The 22127-nt window shown below is 38.5% G+C and overlaps 2 protein-coding genes across 3 annotated transcripts; both read left to right on the top strand.

The window, feature by feature from the left end:
- Nucleotides 1–61: 61 nt before the first annotated feature.
- On the top strand, nucleotides 62–3688 carry gra (granulito). Its single transcript, XM_071470367.1, has 7 exons — nucleotides 62–716; nucleotides 1775–1858; nucleotides 1979–2037; nucleotides 2362–2419; nucleotides 2571–2677; nucleotides 2787–2845; nucleotides 3170–3688. The coding sequence occupies exons 2-7, from the start codon at nucleotides 1777–1779 to the stop codon at nucleotides 3195–3197; spliced, it is 393 nt and encodes a 130-aa protein (XP_071326468.1). The 5' UTR covers nucleotides 62–716; nucleotides 1775–1776; the 3' UTR covers nucleotides 3198–3688.
- A 1918-nt stretch (nucleotides 3689–5606) lies between these two features.
- On the top strand, nucleotides 5607–10971 carry LOC139613586 (uridine phosphorylase 1-like). Of its 2 annotated transcripts, none has more exons than XM_071470364.1 (8): nucleotides 5607–5747; nucleotides 6064–6118; nucleotides 7926–8037; nucleotides 8137–8295; nucleotides 8436–8550; nucleotides 9697–9906; nucleotides 10027–10173; nucleotides 10286–10971. In XM_071470364.1, exons 2-8 carry the CDS (start codon nucleotides 6078–6080, stop codon nucleotides 10435–10437), a joined length of 936 nt encoding a protein of 311 aa, XP_071326465.1. In that variant the 5' UTR covers nucleotides 5607–5747; nucleotides 6064–6077; the 3' UTR covers nucleotides 10438–10971. The 2 variants fall into 2 exon arrangements, with proteins under 2 accessions (XP_071326465.1, XP_071326466.1); XM_071470365.1 differs by having other exon boundaries at nucleotides 5655–5747; nucleotides 5872–6118.
- Nucleotides 10972–22127: the final 11156 nt, after the last annotated feature.

Genomic DNA, 22127 nt, shown 5'->3' with positions numbered 1-22127 from the left:
TATTATTGAGAAGAAAAGTGACCAGTGTGAGCATCTAGAATGTGTATTTTAAATGGTGCCTCTTTTTGTTCAACACCAGCAACAGGTGTAGCATCCTCTTGGATGACTTATGAGGTAGAGTTTGACAGTGAAAATTGCAATGATGTACATAGTGCGCACAATTATGCCTCATCTTTGGGTGTAAAGCAGAGATTTATAAAAAAAAATGTCATATACCTAAAAAACCTTGGTTCACTATTTGAATTGTAATTTGAACATTTTAGTACCCCCTGAAAGATCTTAGTAGCTGCCTTTAATTGGAACACGTGCAAAATAAATTGCACAGCAAAGACCTCAGCACCCTATTGGACTCTTGTAAACTCTTGTTGGTGCATGATTTTCTAGTTTCTGAAAAGCAAATGTAACTCGGATGCATTTCTGACCTTTCTTCCACACTGTTATTATGACATGTTGAAAAAAGTATTGACCTGACAGTCACATTATTTTCAATTTACAGTATTAAATATAAGCCACAGCTATATTGTCTGCACATTTGGTAACATTTCTAAGCTATTCCTATCAAGGTGTGGTGACATTGACTTTGTGCATACATAAAAAAAAAGAAGGCTTTATTCTGAAAGTTGTAAACCGGAAGTTATGGTTTTGCTTTGATTAGCATGACACCGGTGAGGTGAACAGACAGAGAACCACGCTGCGGGAATTTGATAGAACTACAGGTGAATAATCCAACATTATATGCCTTGCTTTAAAGTAAAACGACGACGATTAGCACCCTGAACTTGCCCATATTAGTTTTTAGACCAGTGTTGTTAGCTAGAACGATGTTTTCGTATCAGTCAAACTTCTACATAATTATGGAGTTGTATTTTCCATCAGTTAACGTTAGCTGATATGCCGTCTAATTTTGTTGCGTCAGTATTGTTAGCCATAAACCATGTAAGATTTCTATACACAATCCTGAACGTTAAATGAGTAAAACAAATGAGCAGTGATTCGTAAACGTTAAACGCAACCGATAATGGTAGCCGCCCGCCGTTACCGTGCAGTCCACGGTTTCCACAGATGTCTGCCATGAAACGCGTTACAATGGGCAACAGGAATTTTCCACCTGTTTTCCCGAAGCTGCCTCTACAGTGTAGGTAGAAAGAGTTTTAGGAGCCGTTTTGTCCCACTAGCATTCACACATTATTAATTTATGTAAAGTTAGCTGACAGTTAACCCGCTGCAGTTAAGGTAATAAGGCCGAGTTAAGTCGTTTCTGTAATCTATATAATCCACAATTGCCTACGTTAGCTGTTATGCTAAATTCAGACACCCCAATGTAGCCACTGCTAAATGTTTTTGTTTTGTTTTGTTTGTTTGTTTTTTTAATATTTGTTTTTTTTTAAAGAGGCGCCATTTGAGGAAATTAACCTTACTGTCAAATTGTGTGGGATACTTATGATCTGGCCAATAAATACATTTATTGCGTTATACTGTTGCATACCTGCCTGCTGTGAATTGGGAAAGTTCAGATGAAGTCTGACATCTAAATAGTAATCCCTATGTAAAATAATTTAAATAAAATAATTTTAGCTTTTGTTGGCATACAGTCCATTACAGAATCCCCAATGTTCTGCAAACCCCATTTTGAAAAGCACAAAAAAAAAATAATTTATCACTAACATTAGTTATGTCTGTCTGTATTAATACAGAACTACTTAATATAAATGTCATGAGTGAGCCTTATAGAGTGTAGTAGGCTTAAAACATGTTTGAACCTTAATGACACCAGAAATGGAGGTATCAAGGAGAAGAGTCCTCCAAAAACACCTGGAGCCTGCGAGACCCTTGCGTCGCTGCATCCATATTGACATGGGTAAGCAATCTGCACCAGCTGGTCAAACTTGTAGGATCAAAGGTTTCAGTTAGTTAATTTACTATTATCATGTTCATATTTAAAGGTGTGTTCTTATGAGAATTCTATCACTTCATTTAGAGCCCAAAATAAATGCTGCTACATGTGCACAGGCACTGATGGAGGAAGTGGCTCAAGAGGTAAGAAATCCCAAAGAAGGTAATATTTCAGTGTTGCAACAAACTGTTTTATTCATTATCGATTATTCTGTTAATTTCTCAATTAATCATCCGTAACATATCCAACGAAATTGTGTTTGTAAAACCAGATAATGGTTTGCACTGATACAAAGCAGCAGACTTCATAACTTGAAACCAGACAATGTTTGGCATTTTTGCTTGTCAATTGACTTAAACAGTTGTCTTTTTTGATGATTTAAATAAGCCATTTGTCTATTAAGCAGGAAATTTAGACATAATCTTTTTTCTACTTTTCTAACAATTTTCTAATTTTGTGCTTGACAGACAGATATTAGCATAGAGCAGTTCTACAAGATTGTCAACCTCCAAACACATAAAGAAGGTAAGAAAAAATTCTTTTAAATGACATGTTACAACTGTAGTCGTGGCAGAGGCCCCCGTACTGTCAGAGTAGCAACCTACTTTTTTTCTTCCTTTGAACTCTTATAATATTAATTTTTAATAAATGTATATAAATATATATATTCTTGCAGGCAGAATATCTTACACAAGAGATTTTTTAATTGGGCTGGCAAGTTGTCCTGAGGCCAGGAAGAAGCCAGAATTCTTGCCAGAGCACCCCATAGTCTTAACTGAGGCAGTAAGTTGGCTGTTTATATTAAGTTTTAATGTGATATCCTCTTTAAATGGTCAAAATAGTTAGAACTGTGCTGTTTGGAGTGAATAATGTTTTTATACTATCTTAACAGAGAGATCTGGGGGACCTAAGGCTTCACGAAATGAGGTGGAGTGGTGGAAAAGAGGAGACGTAAGTTTAATCTTTTAACTGTATGTAAACTCAGTTTGAGTTTAACAAACCCCTTTGATACAGCAGCAAATCATACAATCTAGATTATGATTTGAATTAAATGCAGATTGCCATTTGAACAGTAATTAGTGTTTCACATTGATATGAAACTACATTGTTTTTTTTTTTTTGCACAGAAAATATCAGCCCTGACTCATTACTGATTGTTCTATCATTGTCTTACTGTATGTTTACTGTGGGTGTTGGGTGCTTTTTCTTTGCTGGATTCAGTGTGGTATCTTGATAAAGTCACAGTTTTCAATATATTTTTTTCCTTTTTTTTAGGGCGGCAGTAAGACTTCACTCACCTTAAGAAATTTGCACAGGTGTTCACTGTTTACCCCAAAGAGTGTTTGTTTTTTCCTTTTTGCTTTTCTTATTTAATTTTATTTAACTTGTGACATTTATATTGCATGTTTATTATTTGATAACAATTTGAGGTGAAGTTGCACAACTTATAATACTGAAAACCACTTTATTTGCTTGAGTATGAGTTTTGCTTTTTTTTCTTACATTTTCTGCTGTGTAGGATTTTGGCTATAGTGAAGTATTTATATTGTGTAGAAAGTTCTAAACATAAGATATTAATGGCTACTTTTCAAGAGACAAGGGGGGAACTATGCCATTTTATGCAGACTTGTCATTACTCATTATACTGGAATCATAAAACCCTTCCTAAAGTGATAGTGAACAAAAATGATGTTTGCCATCAGTTGTATTAGCTGGGGTTACATCAGCATTGTGATTTAACATGTCTTACCAAACGTGTTAATTTCTTCTCTCATAAAGGACAGTTTGACTCAACAGTTCGGTGTATTGACATTTTCTTTCTGGCATGTAATTCAAACTTAAAGCTGCAATAATGAATATTTACAATGTATCAAACTGAATAATGTGAAAGGTGATTCTTGTAGTGACAAAGCTACAGAGAAACGTCACCCAACACTGCAGCCCCTTCTAGCTGATTGTGTTTGGTTTGTGGCCTGTAACTCTGATCATATCGTCCTCATTTTCATCCTCAGCTGGCAGCTGTTCAGCAAAAAATCTCCAATTAAATCACTGTATGCTCTCTTCCCAGCACTAAAAGATGCCAAGATTTGGTTTATATGAACTAATGTGGCCTCTCTTAACTCAAGTAAATAAATATTTTCTAGATTTTTTACATCTTGCTCAACATCACCACAAATCAGTATTTCCACATTCAAGTTTTTCAGTTCAACAATATTCAATATGCTACTGTGATGCATTGAAGGTACTCAATATCAAGCAAACAGACTTTTAACAATATTTAAGATTTTTCAGTCATAAATACATGCATTCATATAAACATAGTGTTGAGTTTGTACGGGCCCAGAATAAGATGCATTACTAAATGAACTTAGGTAAATATTTTAGTAAGCTCTTGAACACTATTTTCATAAAAACAATTGAATTCACACATGGGGCGTAACAGTGAATTGTGGAAGAAAATATGATGAGTAAACTTTGGGCTATTATTCATATGGGTTTCATAAGTACGTGGTTATCAACACTGTGATCAAAATACAGGGTATCTGCAGGTTTTGAAAGGTCTTGAAAAAGCATTGGACTCTGTTCCCTCAAAGTAAGGCATTAAAAAGTCTTACATTTCCTTTACAAAAGTTTTGAATAGTTTCTCCTGTCTACTGTAGATGTCAACACAACTTAAGGCCGTTGGGAGACAGAAGGAAGTGATTGGGTCATAACGGACAAGCGACGACTTTAGCAAAACTTTGATTAACAAATTTGTCATTTATTTTAAATTGGTTAATCCATCAGTTTTCTGCTGCTTATTTGGGACCAGCCATGCAGAGATGAGACAGTGGACACAGACAAGTAAAAGGCCCCCCACCCCTCCTACATAGCAGTGGTTCGCAATCTTTCTCACATCAAGGACCCAGAAACCAACACAAATGAGACCACAGACCCCCATTTGATAAGAGTTTGTCCCAGGGTCCACCATCAGACAAGATTTTTGCTTTTAGATGTTTCAAACCCATGACCAAAATACATTCTGGCATCGTGTTACTTATGGATGAAAGTATAGTGATAAACGATCTAGTGACTTATTTTTGCTTGGGACTCCCAGGAACCCCCTTTTGTGCCTGCTTGTGGACATTGTCTCTCTCTCTTTTTTTGTTTGTGTCATTTTGTGGTCGTTTTGCCTCTCTTTGTGGTCTTTTGTGTCTCTGTGATCGTTTGTGGTGGTTTTTGTCTCTTCCAAATGAGAAATACAAGAAGGCACTTCATAGGTCTGTTAAGTAATCCTTAACATGCCAGTCCAGGTGCTGTTAATTGATTATTATTAGATGTGACAGGGAATTATTGTTATATATATAGCTGGGATGTAGGTTACAAACAAAAATGTGATATAAATGTTGATATATGTATTTACCTATTAAATTACAGCCTTTTTGCTTCTTTCCCGTCATTACTCGATCGGTATGACTCTGACGTTGCACCTTTGCCCTTGAAATTTGGTGCGATTTCAGGTCTGCAAGTTAACTCGGGGAAACCGTGAAACACAATCAAACTCTTATCATGAATCTGCCTGGAGTCAGTCGGGTTACATGAGATCCATAGCACACTGTGGCGTGGATTGATCAACCCCCGCGGACATCGGCGAGCGTGGAAGCTGCACATCTGCTGTTCCGTCGCCTTAATTCGTGCGCGCAGCGGCGTGGCCCCCGTCCCGCAGCCCTACACTAGTTGTGACGCTCGTGACGTGTTCGGCGTCACCTCATCGTGGGCTGGATCCTCGCGCTACGCTGTCGACGATGCGCAGAGAGCGAAATAAAAGTGTGGGAAGTGGAGGAAGCGACAGTCTAGCAGCAACATACCTGAGGTGAGTGTGCGTCTGTTGTTTGCGTTATAGCTTTTTTGATTGTCCCGTTGTCTGATCTTTAAGGTGAAGATGGAGCTAATTGTCTATTTTTTTTTTTTTTCTCCCCCTGCTGTGAACGACAAAGTGCTGTGTGCTGGCGATGTCTAGATTATATGCTGGGGTGTCAAATGTGAAAGTGTCTTAATCGTGTTAATTGATTAAGGCTAATTCCTCACCACGGATGAAAGGTTAAGCGCCTTACATCCGTGTTGACGGCCAGGTGTTGTTAGAGGTTGGTTTTGTCTCCGGCCACTAAATAACATTTGTTCGGACACAGCTGTTTTCAGGAAGATGGACTCAAAGGACGACAAGCCAGACGTGTCATGCAGCAGGTGAGAAGTTCAAGTCCGGTCCTGAAGTCATGTCCTACCGTGTCTGTTATGTTCTTGGCAGATGTTAAAGTGCTGTTTATTGAAGTCCCGGAGCGCAACTGTGGTGTGCGCAAATACATGTTACACTCACAGCAGGTCTCTAGCATGACAATCAGGGAGGTAAAAAATAAAGAAACTGAAACTCCTCTCAATTACTTCCCCAGCTATGATTAACATGCCAGCGGCTGAGTGCCAGTCGTACACACTGTAAGCAAGAAGTCTTGCACACTAAGGAAGCTAACACGTTCCAAAGTTTACATGTTATTATGTTAATGAGTTATTATTTCCACTGCAAACATTTGACTTCTTCAGCCTGTCCTGCCAGCCTTGACGTGTGTAAAGTTACTGATTGGTGGAGGAGGCAAGGAGATTAGCAACAGAACAAAACAAACAAATACAAAGGAAAAACAAAAAAGGAAATGAGTTCACCCTGAGGGCAATACAAGCAAACAACCAAAATAGTGCCGTGATAAGAGCAGATAATGGACCATTGATGCTCTGCAGGAAACAGATATTACAAATATTAAAATACATACTGGTTAAATGTTAACATTTTTAAAATCAGGTATGAAATACAAGAAAACAGTAGGTCTAAGTGTCACACAAGTTCATAGCCAACAGCATAAAACACTACACAGGAACAGCCTTAGGCCCACTAGTTGTATCCTGCACGTTAGCATGGAATGAGGTGTGCACCTGCCTGGCAACTTAAGCCCCTTATACACAGAGATCCCACCATAGCTGTTATGAAGACCCCTCTGTATGCTACCTAGGCTTCTCTACACTGAACCAAACAAAGCCGGCGTACTGCCACCGCGTGTGTGATTTCAGATAGCATGCTGCCATTCCAGAATCAGAGGTGTGATGCAACACGATAGCACACAGGCATCTGTCCTGTGATGCTCGCTGTTCTTTACGCAGACATCGATCCAGCTCTGTGTCTACCTCTACTGCCAGCTTAAAGGCAGTGACAACCCCATCTGGTGTTTGGTGTTTTACACTGAATGGCGAGGTGGAAAAAAGGCACGACGTTCCTACCTTGAACAGGCTGTGCATTTGTTCTTATTGGCTTCCTGGCATGACATACGCTTTAGTGATGATTGGACCTTCTAGCTCTTAAGAAAATCTCAGGGCTCCCACACCTTCTTGAAGATCAGATTCAATGACTTCCCAATTCTTAATCACTGATTTACTGTTATAACAGTAAGTAACCTTACTTACTGTTATAACAGGAGAACATGAGAAGCAGCAGGCTGTACAGAAGCTTACAGACAACAATTAAAAAGAGAGAGGCTTCAGTGTATGAGCATTTCTCAGGTGTGTTGTGTTTCAGTGATGGCTGACTATGTGGTCCCTTGCACATATGCAGATAGTGCAGGGCTGTTGTGCATTGCATGCTAGGCATACCTAATAAACTAGTAATTGAGTGTTAGAAAGTAGCCCTGCATAAAGGTTTTCACATTGATGTCTATGGGTTTCCATAGTTAATATTTCCTCTGTCAGCCTAACAAGAGAAATTCCCACCTCCACTCTACTTAGGTGGCTACATGAGAACCCTCAAGAGACTCTGTCTCAATACTTTAAAAGATAATACTGAAAGTAATTGCATGGCTAGACAAGACGGGGTATGTAAGAAAATGTGTTTTTTAGATTTGCTTGAATGGACTGCCCAAATCTCTTCATGAATGAATGAAGTTGCAATTAAGTCTGATTATCAGACTAGAACTGGCCCTTTAATATTTGTTAATATCTGTTTTCCCCTTTAAAGCCCTGTTTGTGTGCACAACCCACACCTGGATGCACTGACAGATGACATCCTCTACCACTTCAGTCTTGGAACAGGAACTCACAACCTGCCAGCTATGTTTGGTGATGTCAAAGTAATGATTTTTACTTTTTTTTTTTTTATAAAAAAAAATCACCTCAATAATGATTTTTACAAGCAAAAATGTATGTTTTTTGTGTGTGTTTTCCTTTAGTTTGTGTGTGTTGGGGGCAGTCCCTGGAGAATGAAATCATTCACTGAGTACATTGCTGCTGAGCTCGGTATGGAAGACCCAAAATCAGAGTATCCAAATATCTGTGCTGGAACGGACCGCTATGCCATGTACAAAGTTGGCCCTGTACTCTCCGTCAGTGTATGTATGAACAAAAATCTCAACATTATTTCATTCTTTTTTGTAAATAAAAGCTATACTATTTATACAAAACAAATACAAGACAAAATTCTTAGTTCTTTGTGTCCTTCAATTAAAAAAACTGTCTGCTTTATTTTCAGCATGGCATGGGCATTCCGTCTATCGCAATAATGTTGCACGAACTAATCAAACTCCTCCATCATGCACGTTGCACAGATGTCACAATTATACGCATTGGGACTTCAGGTGGCATTGGTAAGCTTACTATTTGGAAATATTTTTTTGTTCGGTAAATAACTGATAATATATCTGATTATACATTTGTTGTATTATCAAACCATGCACTTGAAGTCAGAACTTTCCATACACCTTATCCAAATAAATTTAAACTCAGTTTTGCGCTATTCCTGACATTTAATCCTCATAAGCATTGCCTGTTTTAGGTCAGTTAGTTAAATGTGAAATGTCAGAATAATATTAGAGAGAATGATTTAGTTAAACTTTTGTTTTTTTCATCACATTTTCAGTGTGTCAGAAGTTTACTTACACTTTGTTAGGATTTGGTAGCATTGCCTTAAAGCTATTTTTGTTTCATCAGACCACAGGACATTAAGGTTTTTGTCCCTGTGGGCAGTGTCAAACTATAGTCTGTCTTTTTTATGGCAGTGTTGGAGCAGTGGCTTCTTCCTTGCTGAGCAGCCTTTCAGGTTATATATAAGACTTGTTTTACTGTGAATGTTGATACTTTTGCATTGGATTCATTCAGCATCATTACACGATCCTTTGCTGTTGGGATTGATTTGCAGTTTTCCCACCAAAGTAAGTTCATCTCTAGGAGACAGCACACGTCATCCTCCAGAGTGGCATGACACCTACATAATCCCATGGTGTTCATACTTGCATGCTGTTTTTTTCTGACACCTTGGCGGATTTCTTTAGATTTTGTTGATGATGATGTCATGATGTCAAGCAAAGATAAATAATAAATACACATTTCCTTACTGTTACCACAAAAGAGAGGCCACATTTTTTGAGACTTAATGGCAGAGTCATCTGACAGATTGTTGCAAATAGTTGCTATTACATAATGTTATTTCTCCAGTTTATGAATGAGAGAAAACTGATATGTTTTTTACTTTTATGTAAGTAAGTTACCTTTCTGACATATACCAACTTTTACATTTTTTGAAGTATCCTATAACTTTTGTCTGAAATAACTTAAAATAAGAGGTTTAGGAATAAGTTTGGTTGGGTTTAATTTGAAAATGAATAGAATGCTTAATCAACTTACTATAGTCTTTATGAGTTGAGTTTGTCAGTTGAATAGATATGAGAAATGTTTATGCTTTCTTTACTTTTATTCAAAGGTTGTTTATCTCACTCACCATTTTTGGTTTTTAGGGCTTGAGCCTGGCACTGTTGTCGTTACCAAACAGTCTGTGGATGCCACCTTCCTGCCCAAGTTTGAGCAGGTGATCCTGGGGAAGACGGTGGCGCGTGATACTGATCTGGACCAAAGCCTGGCTGAGGAGCTGTTGCAGTGCAGCAAAGAGCTGAACCAGTTTGAGACAGTGATAGGAAACACCATGTGCACACTGGATTTCTATGAAGGTATGTTCTGCTGCATTGATGTGTTAATGACATTGTTCACAGACATGTACAGTGGTTCAGCTGTATTGTGCATCTCTTAGTATCCTCCTGTCTACCTTCTCAATGTGATCAATCACCCAGGGCAAGCCCGTTTGGATGGTGCTTTCTGCTCCTACACTGAGAAGGATAAACAGGAGTACCTCAGTAAAGCCAAAGACGCAAGAGTCTGCAATATTGAAATGGAGTCATCAGCTTTTGCTGCTATGTGCAAGATGAGTGGCCTACGAGGTAGGAAAAATCAGCATATGTTATGGCTGGCAATTTTTTCAGTGTCATAAGGCACAGAATTTTGTCTTCAAACCTTGCTCAGTTTCCATCCTTCATTTCTTGTTGAATAAAGCGGCAGTGGTTTGTGTGACGTTACTGGATCGGCTGAAGGGGGATCAGCTGACCAGCTCTCATGAAGTCCTTGTCAATTACCAGCAACGTCCTCAGATACTGGTTGGCTACTATATTAAGAAGCAGCTGAAGGCCAAAGCAGCAGGTAACTAAAAGTAACAGTCATTACACTGGTATGCAAACTGCAAATTCTGGGTATCTTCTCTTGACGCTGAAAACACAATGGAAAGCAATAACATGAGCTTTAAGCAATTTTTTATATACATGCATTCCTGCTCACCAGTAGCAATACCTTTAATGTGTATAGAATAATCACTGAATTTTTAAAATTATGCACTGCCTTCTATTTATCCTTTGGTTGATTTCACCATCACAATAAACTGTTGTGGACTGAGTTTAATTTTTGTTCTGTTTTGTATTTTTTCTTAACCATTTAACTGAACTTTGAATGTAATATAGAAGCCTATGGTTATCAAATGTCTTGCTCAAGGCTGCTTCTGTTTTATGCAACATATAAAGTTCCTAATCTGTAAAAGTTGTACCAGAATCACCATACTGTCACCATTGAAATGTTGCTTGTTTCATTAATGCTACCAAAATGACTGACCTTGCTAAATGTATGTCCTTGTGATGTTATTGGTTCTTGCAAAACCCTATAAACATGTATATGGAGTATTTTTTATGCACTAATTTTGCGAGAAAGAAATTCAATTCAATGTCTAATAAAGCCTTGTGCAATCTGAAACTGTCTCATTCCGACATGTTTGAAGCTGGATGAGTTTTTTGCATTATCACCTATTTGTAATTTCAGATTTGATGAAGCCCAGATTAATGAGGACCAACATCCTCAATGATAATGAAGTTTTCGATGATCCATATTGACTCATTCATTTGGCAGATAAACTGATATAATTTGATATAAAACTGCTATAATATTATATCATGTCACTCAAAAACATTTATCTGTTGTTAGATCAGCTATCTTGTCTGATATCTTGTCAGCCTTATATATTTCAATCACTGAATAATACCTTTCAAGAATTTTACTGGTGTCACTGGATTCAACTTGAATTCCCACAAATATCTGTTTCAATACAAGAGCCATTTGCCTTTGTCAAAGTCATAACCGTACGATGTAAGCCAACACTGACATTGATGCATATTAAGATTTAATTGGACAGTCTGACCAATAGCGAGCATCATTGTAGTTGAGACTAAGAGGTTTGGTATGTCATAGCTGTTGTGTTGATGAAACACAGGAGGCAGAACTTTAGCAGTTTTTTTTGTGGGGTGTGATGTCTATAGGATACTATCATCATAACATTACATATTCTAACTAACCATGAAAATAAGATGGCAAATTCATGATAAGTAGTAACATATACTCTGTTAAAGGAGACAAATACAATTTTAAAAACAATTAATAATCTACCCTTCAACATTCACTTTCATATTCTCTTTACGTTTTTCACATATTAGGTATAAGGAAACATGATCTATTCGTGGCTCACTCTAACATTGGACGGTTTCTCATGATCACATATCGTATATAATACATGATATCACCAAGTTGGAAGCATTAAATGTCACCTAAATAACAATACTGAATATAAATCAATTACCTACACTTAATTGACACTCCTAAAGTGACACCAAACTATTATTACCCTGTTTTGGTCCCATACATAATTTTATAGAAACAATTATGGCATCAAATAGCTAATATAGGCAGTAATTTAGCGCTTACACAGTAAAAGTGTCATAATAACAGCTTCAGGTGTTTTGATGTAATGAACTCCGCCCTGTGGTTTTCATATCCAATAAATTTGTAGCCTTTTGTTAAGCACCCAATCAGTAAAGAAGGACAGACCACACTAATCAAGCACTGAACTCCTTTGCTGTTTGTTTGCCTATAGAAAATCCTATGTATGCATTTGAGTGTTATTTTAATTATTTATTTATTTATGTATTTTTTAACCTATTTAGTTAGATTCATTGATTCATTCAAATATGTTCAAATATGTCAAGCCTGATGTACTTATATCAGCCATTTCAAGTTCATTTCCAGACATGTTTTAATTACGTAAAAATACTCTGTGCTATGATTAATATTTTGATTGACATGATTTTCCCACATAAAAAGTCTAAACAAAACAAAACAAAACAGACTGGAAGCAAGCTCACTTCCTCACTGAGAAATGGTGGGTCAGGCCTCATGCCCTGCCCACCACTGCTGTTTGCGCCAGGTTGACAGGTGAAAGGTGATTAGCAGAGGAAACATTGGAGAGACTCGCCTTAACTTGACTTTCATTAGAGGGGGTCTTTAATAGGCAAAAACTGTTGATTCATGCTCTATGACTGGGATAAGACAGCTTACTTGCTGTTGCTGTAACATTTCTGAGGGTGGTAGCAGAGGACCATTTAAATCATGGGCTTAAATGAAAGATGAAAATGAAATGAAATGAAAGCCCTGCTGACAAATGCTCTAATGCTTGCAGTGCGTAACTTTGATAAGCAATTTAAACTGACAATTGATCCACCTGATCCTTACAAAAACAAAATTAATCATGTTTTCTGGCTTATTTGTCCCCCTCAACTTCTTAACCTCATAATATTTCTTATCTACTTCCTAATGCTTAAGTCTTTTCTTGGAGACTTAAGCTTAACTGTTAGGTTAACTGTTAGGGAGACTGATTATTTCAGCCTCCCTCAGAAATGGTGGTGGTAGTGTGATGGTCTGGGGCTGCTTTGCTGTTTCAGGACCTGGACAACTTGCCATAATTGATGGAACCAAGAATTCTGCTCTCTACCAGAAAGTCCTGAAGGTGAATGTCCGGCCATCAATTTGTGACCTTAAGCTCAAGTGCACTTGGGTTATGCAGCAGGACAATGATCCAAAGCACACCAGCACGTCCACCTCTGAATGGCTAAAAAAAAAAAACCAAAATGAAAGTTATGGAGTGGCCTAGTCAAAGTCTGGACTTAAATCTGATTGAGATGCTGTGGCATGACCTTAAACAAGCTGTTCATGCTCGAAAACCCTCCAATGTGGCTGAATTAAAACAATTCTGCAAAGAAGAGTGGGCCAAAATTCCTCCACAGCGATGTGAAAGACTCATTGCCAGTTATCGCAAATGCTTGATTGCAGTTGCTGCCGCCAAGGGCACAACCAGTTATTAGGTTTAGGGGGCAATTACTTTTTCACATAGGACCAGGTTGGTTTGGATAGTTTTTTTCCCCTTAATAAATGAAAACATCATTTAAAAACTGCATTTTGTATTTAGTCAAGTTATATTTGTCTGATATTAAAATTAGTTTGATGATCTGAAACATGTCAGTGTGACAAAAAAGCAAAAACAGAAGAAATCTGTAAGGGGCCAAATGTACGTGTACAAAGCACTGTACATGTATATACATATTTAGCTCGCTATTAGAAGTGCAGGACACAGTTGAATAGGGTTCTGTTGTGTAAGTTAAGTATTTGTAAGCTTTGCTGTCGTATTTTTCTAAGGATTCTCGAATGAAAAGCAATCACATATAATGATAATAAGAAGATAATCTTTTTTTTTTAACTGAACTTGTAGACTATGTGGTGTGAGTTAATGCCTGTTTTAGTGCCTAGTCGGGCTTCCTTTTAGGATGTTTACTTGTTCCTCAAAGGCAGAGTGAAAACTGAAACAGAAAATAAATTCTGTATTTGATGAATTCTGATTGACACTCAATTACTAAACTTCTTGTTCCATGGTCTGATCATGTATTCGATTTATTTTGTTTTATAGAAACTTGGCATTAGGGGTCTGTAAAAATTCCCTGAAGGACACTGTTCCTTAGCAAGAGTCAATATGGTCAGGACTCCTAACAGCTTTCTTGGCAGGTTTCAGCATTTTAAGTGCTCTGTCTGTGTGTTTGTTTTTATACTTTTTGAGTAGTAGTAGAAGGTTATGTTTATCAAAGGCCTGTTGCCTGCATTTGACATTTGTGTGTTTGTGAGGCATTGTTGTAGGCTCATTAAATATGTTTACGAACATTGTCAGTAGTGACTTGAAGAGTTTTTGGCATAAACTAACAAACTAAAAGTAAAACTATCAAAATATAAAAAAAGATGTACAGTGACACTATTTTTGCATTGGTCATTTATATATGAAATAAATTAGATTGAGTTTTGCATTTGTGTTAATCTAAATTACATTTTTATCCAACGTTTGATTTTTAGCTGGAATAGCAGAATAATTGAATAACCTGAACGCTAAAACAGACTGCTGTGTGTGTGTGTTTGTATCTTATCATTGTTTAAACACTGAGACAGCCAGTAGTTGACTGCTGCCGGCTTGTTTTACATGAGAAACAAAGTCAAAAAAAGAAACTGTGCTGGTGTAATGGGAAAATGTGCTTCACATGCTCTGAACCCAGAGCTGAAACTGGTAAAATGCTGCTTTAATATCTCTTTTATATTTTGGAAGGACAGTTACTAATACAGGAAACATTTTTTTTATACACTCACCAACCCCCTTTGGCAGAGACACAGAAATGAAACAACACCAAATATTGCCCAACAATCACTGCTTACCAGAAGACTACCGCCCAAAAAAGTTTCCAAAGAACTAAGGGTCACGTTAAATTCAGATTCGCAGTCGTCAGCACATTCATTCTGTCCAAGTCCACATGTGGCAATGACCCGACCAAAACTTTCCTGGCTCATAAATATCAGGAAACACTTCTTATCAGATGTTTCTCTATCAAAGTCTACTTCCAACTATAGCTAATAAGTGAAATTGTGAAAGCAGTACATGATGAAAACATCCAAATGCTTCAAATAATTGTGCATCTAGTAGGCACAACTCTGCAGATTTGAATTGCAATAATAATAATAAAAAAAAATAAAATAAAATAATAATAATAATAAATAATAAACTAAGCACAGAAAGTAAGAAAATAAGTCTTATACCATTGGAAAGCCTGTTAAGTTCCCTTTTAAATGGTTCATGCAGGAACATGCATTTGTGGGATGAGCAGCAGAGCTGAGTATGTGGGTTGTGCCCATGAAAGATTTGCCAAATCTTCTCTGCCAATGCCAAACAGCTTTTTTTTTTTTGCTGTTGCTATTGACTCTTGTTTTGAGCTTCTGTTTGGCACCTGATGGTCCTGGGCCCTGCTACAGTGGTCAGTTGGTTGGCATGCCACGTTTGACTGATCTGGATAGGGCCCGTGCGATAGGGCAACTTTAAGCTGGTGTTGTTGTGTGCTGCAAAACCAAGTTGTGGCATTATTTGGAGTGAGCCCTGGTACCATCTGCAAACTGAAGGCCAAGTTCCATATAACAGTGGATGTCAGAGACAGGCCGCGAAGTGGGCACCCCAAGAAGACGGCACCCCAAGAAGACCATTTCCTCATCTTGTCAGCACTTAGGAACCGTAGGTAGTCTTCTACAGATTTGCGGTCAAGGTTCGCAGGACGATATTCCCAAAGGCTCCCTGCCCACGCAATCCAGAACAGACTGCACGCATCCAATCTCCGGTCTCATAGGGCTGCCAGGAGGCCTGCCATGACTGTCCTTCACCGTCAGGCCCGTTTGCGCTGGTGTCAGCAACATGTGCATTGGAAGCTGGGAATGTGGGGGAACGTTATGTTCAGCGATGAGTCCAGATTCTGCCTATGGCACTTGGATCGTAGGGTCAAAGTGTGGAGAAGACGCAGAGAACGCTTTGGTGATTGTTGCACCGAGAGAGTAACATCTTTTGGTGGAGACAGTGTGATGGTGTGGGGTGGCATCTCCCTCACTGGAAAAACAAGGCTTGTCATCATTAGAGGCAATCTCAATGCAGAGAGATATCAAGATGAAATTCTGCAACCAGTGGCAATCCCACATCTCCACAGTCTGGGACCAAACTCTATCCTCCGAGATGACAACGCTTGCCCCCACAGAGCAGGGTTTATCAGAGACTACCTCCAGAATTTGGGAGTGGAGAGGATGGCCTGCCAGCAGTCCTGACCTCAACCCCATTGAACACTTGTGGGATCAGCTTGGGCGTGCTGTTTGTGCCAGAGTGACCAACACAACCACGTTGGCTGGTTGAAGAATGGGATGCCATCCCACAGCAGTGTGTGACCAGGTAGGTGACTCAGCTCTGCTGCTCATCCCACAAATGTATGTTCCTTACAAATGTGGCACCATTTAAAAGGGAAATAAACAGGCTTTCCAACGGTATAAGATGTATTGCCAAGAAGCATTTTTACAACAAAGAAATAATCTACCAAACACAAATTTCCTTACTTTTTGTGCTTAGTTTAGTAATTCCTCGCTGCATATAGCTACTACTATTTTAAACCTTTTGTTAAAACTTACCAGACAAAAACATTCTCTTAGAGTTTCTCATTACATTTGAATTTTTGTTGCTTAGGAAAATAAGGCCATGAATTTCCTTGTCATGTATATGTGTAGAAGCTTAAAATTCTTGCAACTTCTTGATTCAGTAGTAATATTAGATAATTATAAAATCCATATTGGAGCCAAATGCTTGCAAAATGATCTGGCCCAGATCTGGACAGGATCAACATAAAAGAATCTTCATCTGGTCTGGAGCTGTCTCAGTTCTGGCCCAGATTAAAAAAAAAAACAAAAAAATGTATCCATGCTGGTTTTGGTCCATTGTGCCAGCGGGCACTGGCCCAAGTCCATTGAGTGGATCTGGCCCAGATCTTATGAAGGCTATGGACCAGATCTGGGCCAAATGATTTTTGCTATCTGGGAAATGACCCCAGAACTGATCTGCTGATTTGTTTAGGAGTGACACAAGATCTGGGACACCTGAATATTCCACTGCTGTTCCTGCTGGACTAAGACTTTGGCCCTGCTGGTAAAAGGGAGTATGTATTCAATAGGATCATACTGGCTCACAAGAATGCAAAAGATGTAGCACATCGACACATAACTTAACTTAACCACCTGATGCCAGAGGTTCTCTCAGTTGTTGCACCAAGTGTCTGGCTTCCTGTGGGGAGGCAGTGATGAACATAGAAGTTTTTCTATACGGCTTAATGAATGCTGACCCTTGTTCACTGTGGTTGAGCACTTGTCTGCATATGAAGGACAAAGAAATCATAAACCTCAGGTGGCTTCTCTGAATGGAGATCTCACCACAGGAACCACAGTTGGGGTTGATGACTGGAATGTAGACAGACTTGGTGGAACATCTTTTTCATATCTCAACTGATAGCCACAGGATGTTCCCTAAAACGATGAAGAAGTTCAAGGAGTGATTATCCTAATTTGGATCCCGGCAGCAGGTAGTGGTTTAGATTCTGGCCATCATAACTAAAAGAGCAGTGAAACACAATTCTGTGTCTGCCATGGAGTTATACATGGGGTATGTACCATGTGCACATACCACTTGACTGCATTTCTTGTTCAGGGGCGAGTTTGGTGGCATAACCAGCTCTTTCCAGTTTCTCAGTCTCCTGTTTGTTCGTGATGGCTGGTGGGGGTTCCTTCACAAACCAATGTTCCATGCCTTGGAGAAATGACATTGCTGCTTCCTTGAGTGACTACAATGCCTCAATTATGTCAACTCCTTCCTGGTCTTGTTTTGATCTTGTTACCACCTTCTTGCTCTGAAAGGGTAGGGGGTCCAACTGCCACAGCCTTTCTACCTGGCTTTACAGGTCTATGGTAGGAGAGGAGGTGTTGAATAGCACTGAGAGGCTGAGAGCTAATGCTGAAGGTGTTTGAAGGGTCTTGAAGGGTCTTGAAGGTGCATGGTCCAACCTCAGCAAGTTCTAACTGTTGATGGGCCTCCTGGTGCTGCTGAGGCGTACCGTACTGGCTCGATGGGCATAATCAGGTCTGGGTTATGCAAGCCAGTAAGCAGTATGTGACAGACCTTGTGGTAGGAAGGTATTGGCAGTGTGCAGCTCCACCACACTATCTTCCTTTAAGGTCTTTAACATGCCTACAATTCATGCAAACATAGTGGGAAATCATCCAAAGCCCACTTATCTCCTGCACTAATGGTGAGTTCTCCAGGGGCTCAATTTCCTTTAGAACAAATTAATAGGCCCACCTTTACCTTCTGTCCAGTGCTCATAGTGCATTGGTATAAGGGGTGGACTATGACAATAGTATGTTCCTGAACTACCAGATGCTGTTGTTTCAGTTTCTGAGTTTTATTGTCACACTGAGTTTCATTCTAAATTTTATTGTCACATATGCAAGTGGCCACAGACCCTTATACAGAGTCTATGCCAGGCTGAGAGCAACTTCCTCTTATCTCAAGTTCAGTTTATATGGCTGAACAGAGAGCAGAATCAGCACCTTTCTTGCCAACAGATATCGAAACTGTTGCGGATTCCCTTTAATTTATGAAAAAAGCAACTACATATTTGATATAAACAAGAACATTGTTTTATAACACTGCTGATCATAGAATTTTAACTGCTGATCATAGTGTTTTTCTGCCACAATTCCACATTTTGAGCATTTAAATACTCATTCAAAACTGGGAAAAATACAAAATAACTCAATTAAGGAATTGTATGTATGGTTTAAAGAGGGAAAAAGAACAGATATTAAAGCGTCAGTACTGGATTGACAGTCCGATTGAATTACCACTTCTTTCATTCACCAAAGGTCTGAAACCAGGCTAGGGCCATTCAACCAATTCTAAAAAAAAAACATAATTTCTCACATACCCTGTCTTATCTAGCCATGCAGTTACTTTCAGTACTATGTTTTAAGATTTTCAGACATTTGTCTATTGAGGGATATCTTTGTGAAAATTTTAATCTGGGCTACTTTCTACATCTCAGTTGCCACTTTATTGAGTATGTCTAGCTAAAACTAATGCAGTCTCATATACCAACCCTGCACTAAATACTACGTTCATCAAGGTTATATTGTCATGTTCAGTTTTTGTTGAAACAGTACTTCATTATACACAGTGGTATCATTATCTCTTTTTCCATCTAAAAATTCAACTCTTTGTTTTAAAGAATGTATAAATCCTGTACTAACATTTAAAATTCCATTATTATTGACTTTGCCATATTAAAATCAATCACCCGTACAGGACCTGCATTCTATATATGCTTGACAGCTAAACAGGTTGCATCAAATCATATATGTAGGCCATAAAAAATGTCTTGACTTTCAGTGAGAAGGTTAATGTCCTCATATTCGGACACACCCAGTAGTTTCCTCATTTAAAAATTAACCAGAGAATATAATTTGAGGAAAGTATATGTGTATCATCGCATAGGTATTCAAACAAATATTTTATGACATGAATTCAAGACTGGACTTGAACCTCTCACCTGCTGCGTGACTCATTTGGCTTGTTGTCCTTTGAATCAATCTTCCTGAAAACTATAGAAAACAGCTATGTCCGAATGAATTTTATTCAGTGACCAGGAACAAAACCAACCTCTAATACCTGGAACAAACAAACTGGGGTATGTGCTTAATCATTCCAGATGGGCCAGGCTGGTTGTTGGACTGCTGGTGACGGGGTCAATAACACAGTCATTTTATAAATAGATCAGGGAGGTTGTCATGTTAAGTTCTGTAAATGAACTCTGATGACTCTTATTCAATATCAGCTTCACAGGACAACTTTTAGCAGTAGGCAATTGGGCCAGTGACTCAATTTGAAAAGACAAAAACAATAAAGAGAACAAGAGGGAGAGAGAGAGATAGATGTGGCTAACATGGTAATCAGCCCCATGGAACAGGCTGTCTGTCCCACTGTGGTTCTGTGGGGCCATCGTTTACCTTATGTTCTGCTTACCATTTCTGTGTATCATACCATTATTTTAACACTGAGAGAGCCAGCAGTTAACTGTTGCTGACAAACAAACAAACAAACAAACAAACAAAAAAACTGTGGCTTATTTATGGAAAGAAAAATCTGTGTCAAAGCTTTGTAAAGAAAGAATTCTGAAAATGTCAAATGCTGCTTTAATAGTTCGTTTACATGCACAGAACAGAACACTCCAAATAACACCAAATATTGCCCTCTTACCAGCATGCTCTCGCCCAAAGTTTCCTTAGAAACAAAAGTCACATCACATTGACATCAGCACATTCTGTCTGTCCAGGTCAATATGAGGCAACATCCTTACCAATACTTTCTTGGCTCAGTAAACACTTCCTACCAGATACTTCCCTATTAAAGTCTAATTTCAAGCATAGCTGATAAAATTGTGAAATCAGTACATGGTGAAAACACATAATCATAATTTTCCCCACACTTAAAAGCTCAGAAAAGAGAGGGTTCAGGGCCACAGCTCACGGTTTGGTCCAGCTCATATTGACAGAATTTTTACAGAAAGGGAGAATAATTACTAACTACTAATATGTTTGGTATTGTATTTACTGTTGCCCTGTCCAATCTAAATTCTTAATTTCTGCTCTGTTTACCACTTGATTCCTGGAGTGTAACATGGGTTGTATGTGTCACCAGAAGGGTTTTGGTGGGCCAGTCTGAGTTAAAAGCCCAGAGCATTTTTATTCCCACCCTGTCCTTGTTCTTGGGGGGTTTGAGAAGTAGGGTGTGTAGTAAGTTATCACCAGTGTCAACAGTCTTGGAAGAGCACTGAATTTGGTTCCCTCAAAATGAGGCCATAGAAGGTAATTCAAAGTATTAAATATCATTTACAAAGATCCTTAATATTTTTTCTTGCCTTCTGTGGACAGTAACAAAACTTAAGGCCTTCAGGGGACAGATGGTAGGAAGTGATCAGCTCATAACAGACAAGACAAGACGTTTATTTGGGTCCATTCATACAATTCAATTTCTATTCAATTTTCTTTGTATAGCGCCAAATGATGACATGCCTTACCTGAAGGCGCTTTACAGGGTAAGGTCAAGCCCAACAGGTTTCACAGTGAGCAAGCACTTGGCAAAAGTGGAAAGGAAAACTCCCTTTTAACAGAAAGAAACCTCCAACAGATCCGCACTCAAGGACTCAACCAGTTGGGTTGAGAGGAGAAAGAGGAGTAGTAAGTATTCTTATTATTATATTTTGTTATTATACATAGATGAGACTATGGGAATAGACAAGTAAACCCCCCTTGCAGAATGAGTAGTTCATAGTCTTTTTGTGTCTCTTTGTGTTCACTTTGAATCTCTTTGTGGTGATTTTTTGTCTCTTTGTGGTTATTTTGTGTCTCTTTGTGGTAGTTTTGTATCTCAGACAGACGGACAGTTCTGCCTGTCTTTTAACTGAACTCTGTGACTTTCAAACAAGAAAAAACAGTTAAGGGTGCCGACCCTGTACCCTGTGGGTCTGTTCAGTAATCCTTACATGCATGGGTTCAGGTCATTTTTAATTGAGTATTAACCAGAAATTGTTGTTATATTCCACCTCTTGTGTTTGAGTCACCTGTTTTCAAATGTAGATGTGTGAACAAAATGAAGCTTCATTACATCCTCAACAATTTTTTTTTTTTTAATGCTTATTAAAAATCGTATCGCCATATTTGACCCAGTTGTACTAACTGTACACCTACAAATATCCTTCATAGTAAATGAACTTCATGAATCACACAACAAAACAAAAATAACAGCAATAACATCACATGATAATAGAATAATGATATTGTGTAGGCTTAATATTATTAAACCTATGTCCTTATGTCTCATGCCAAGAAATCGTGTTGACTTGAATGCTAGAGTGGGACGCAGCAAATTCACACACACACACACACACACACACACACACACACACACACACGCACTGCGCCAGAGTTGACACTTGCTCATAACACAGCTGGGAAATATTTACTGTATGGCCACAAAACTGCATCTCGAAAAAAAGTCCTCAATTTGATTTGGTGATCGTGCTCGACG

This window comes from Trachinotus anak, unplaced genomic scaffold (assembly GCF_046630095.1).
Source record: "Trachinotus anak isolate AG129_WGS33_773 ecotype Australia unplaced genomic scaffold, CSIRO_AGI_Tana_v1 ptg000032l, whole genome shotgun sequence".
Lineage (NCBI taxonomy): Eukaryota > Metazoa > Chordata > Actinopteri > Carangiformes > Carangidae > Trachinotus > Trachinotus anak.
The sequence above is the reverse complement of the archived record's forward strand: the minus strand, read 5'-3'. Positions and strand labels throughout refer to the sequence as shown.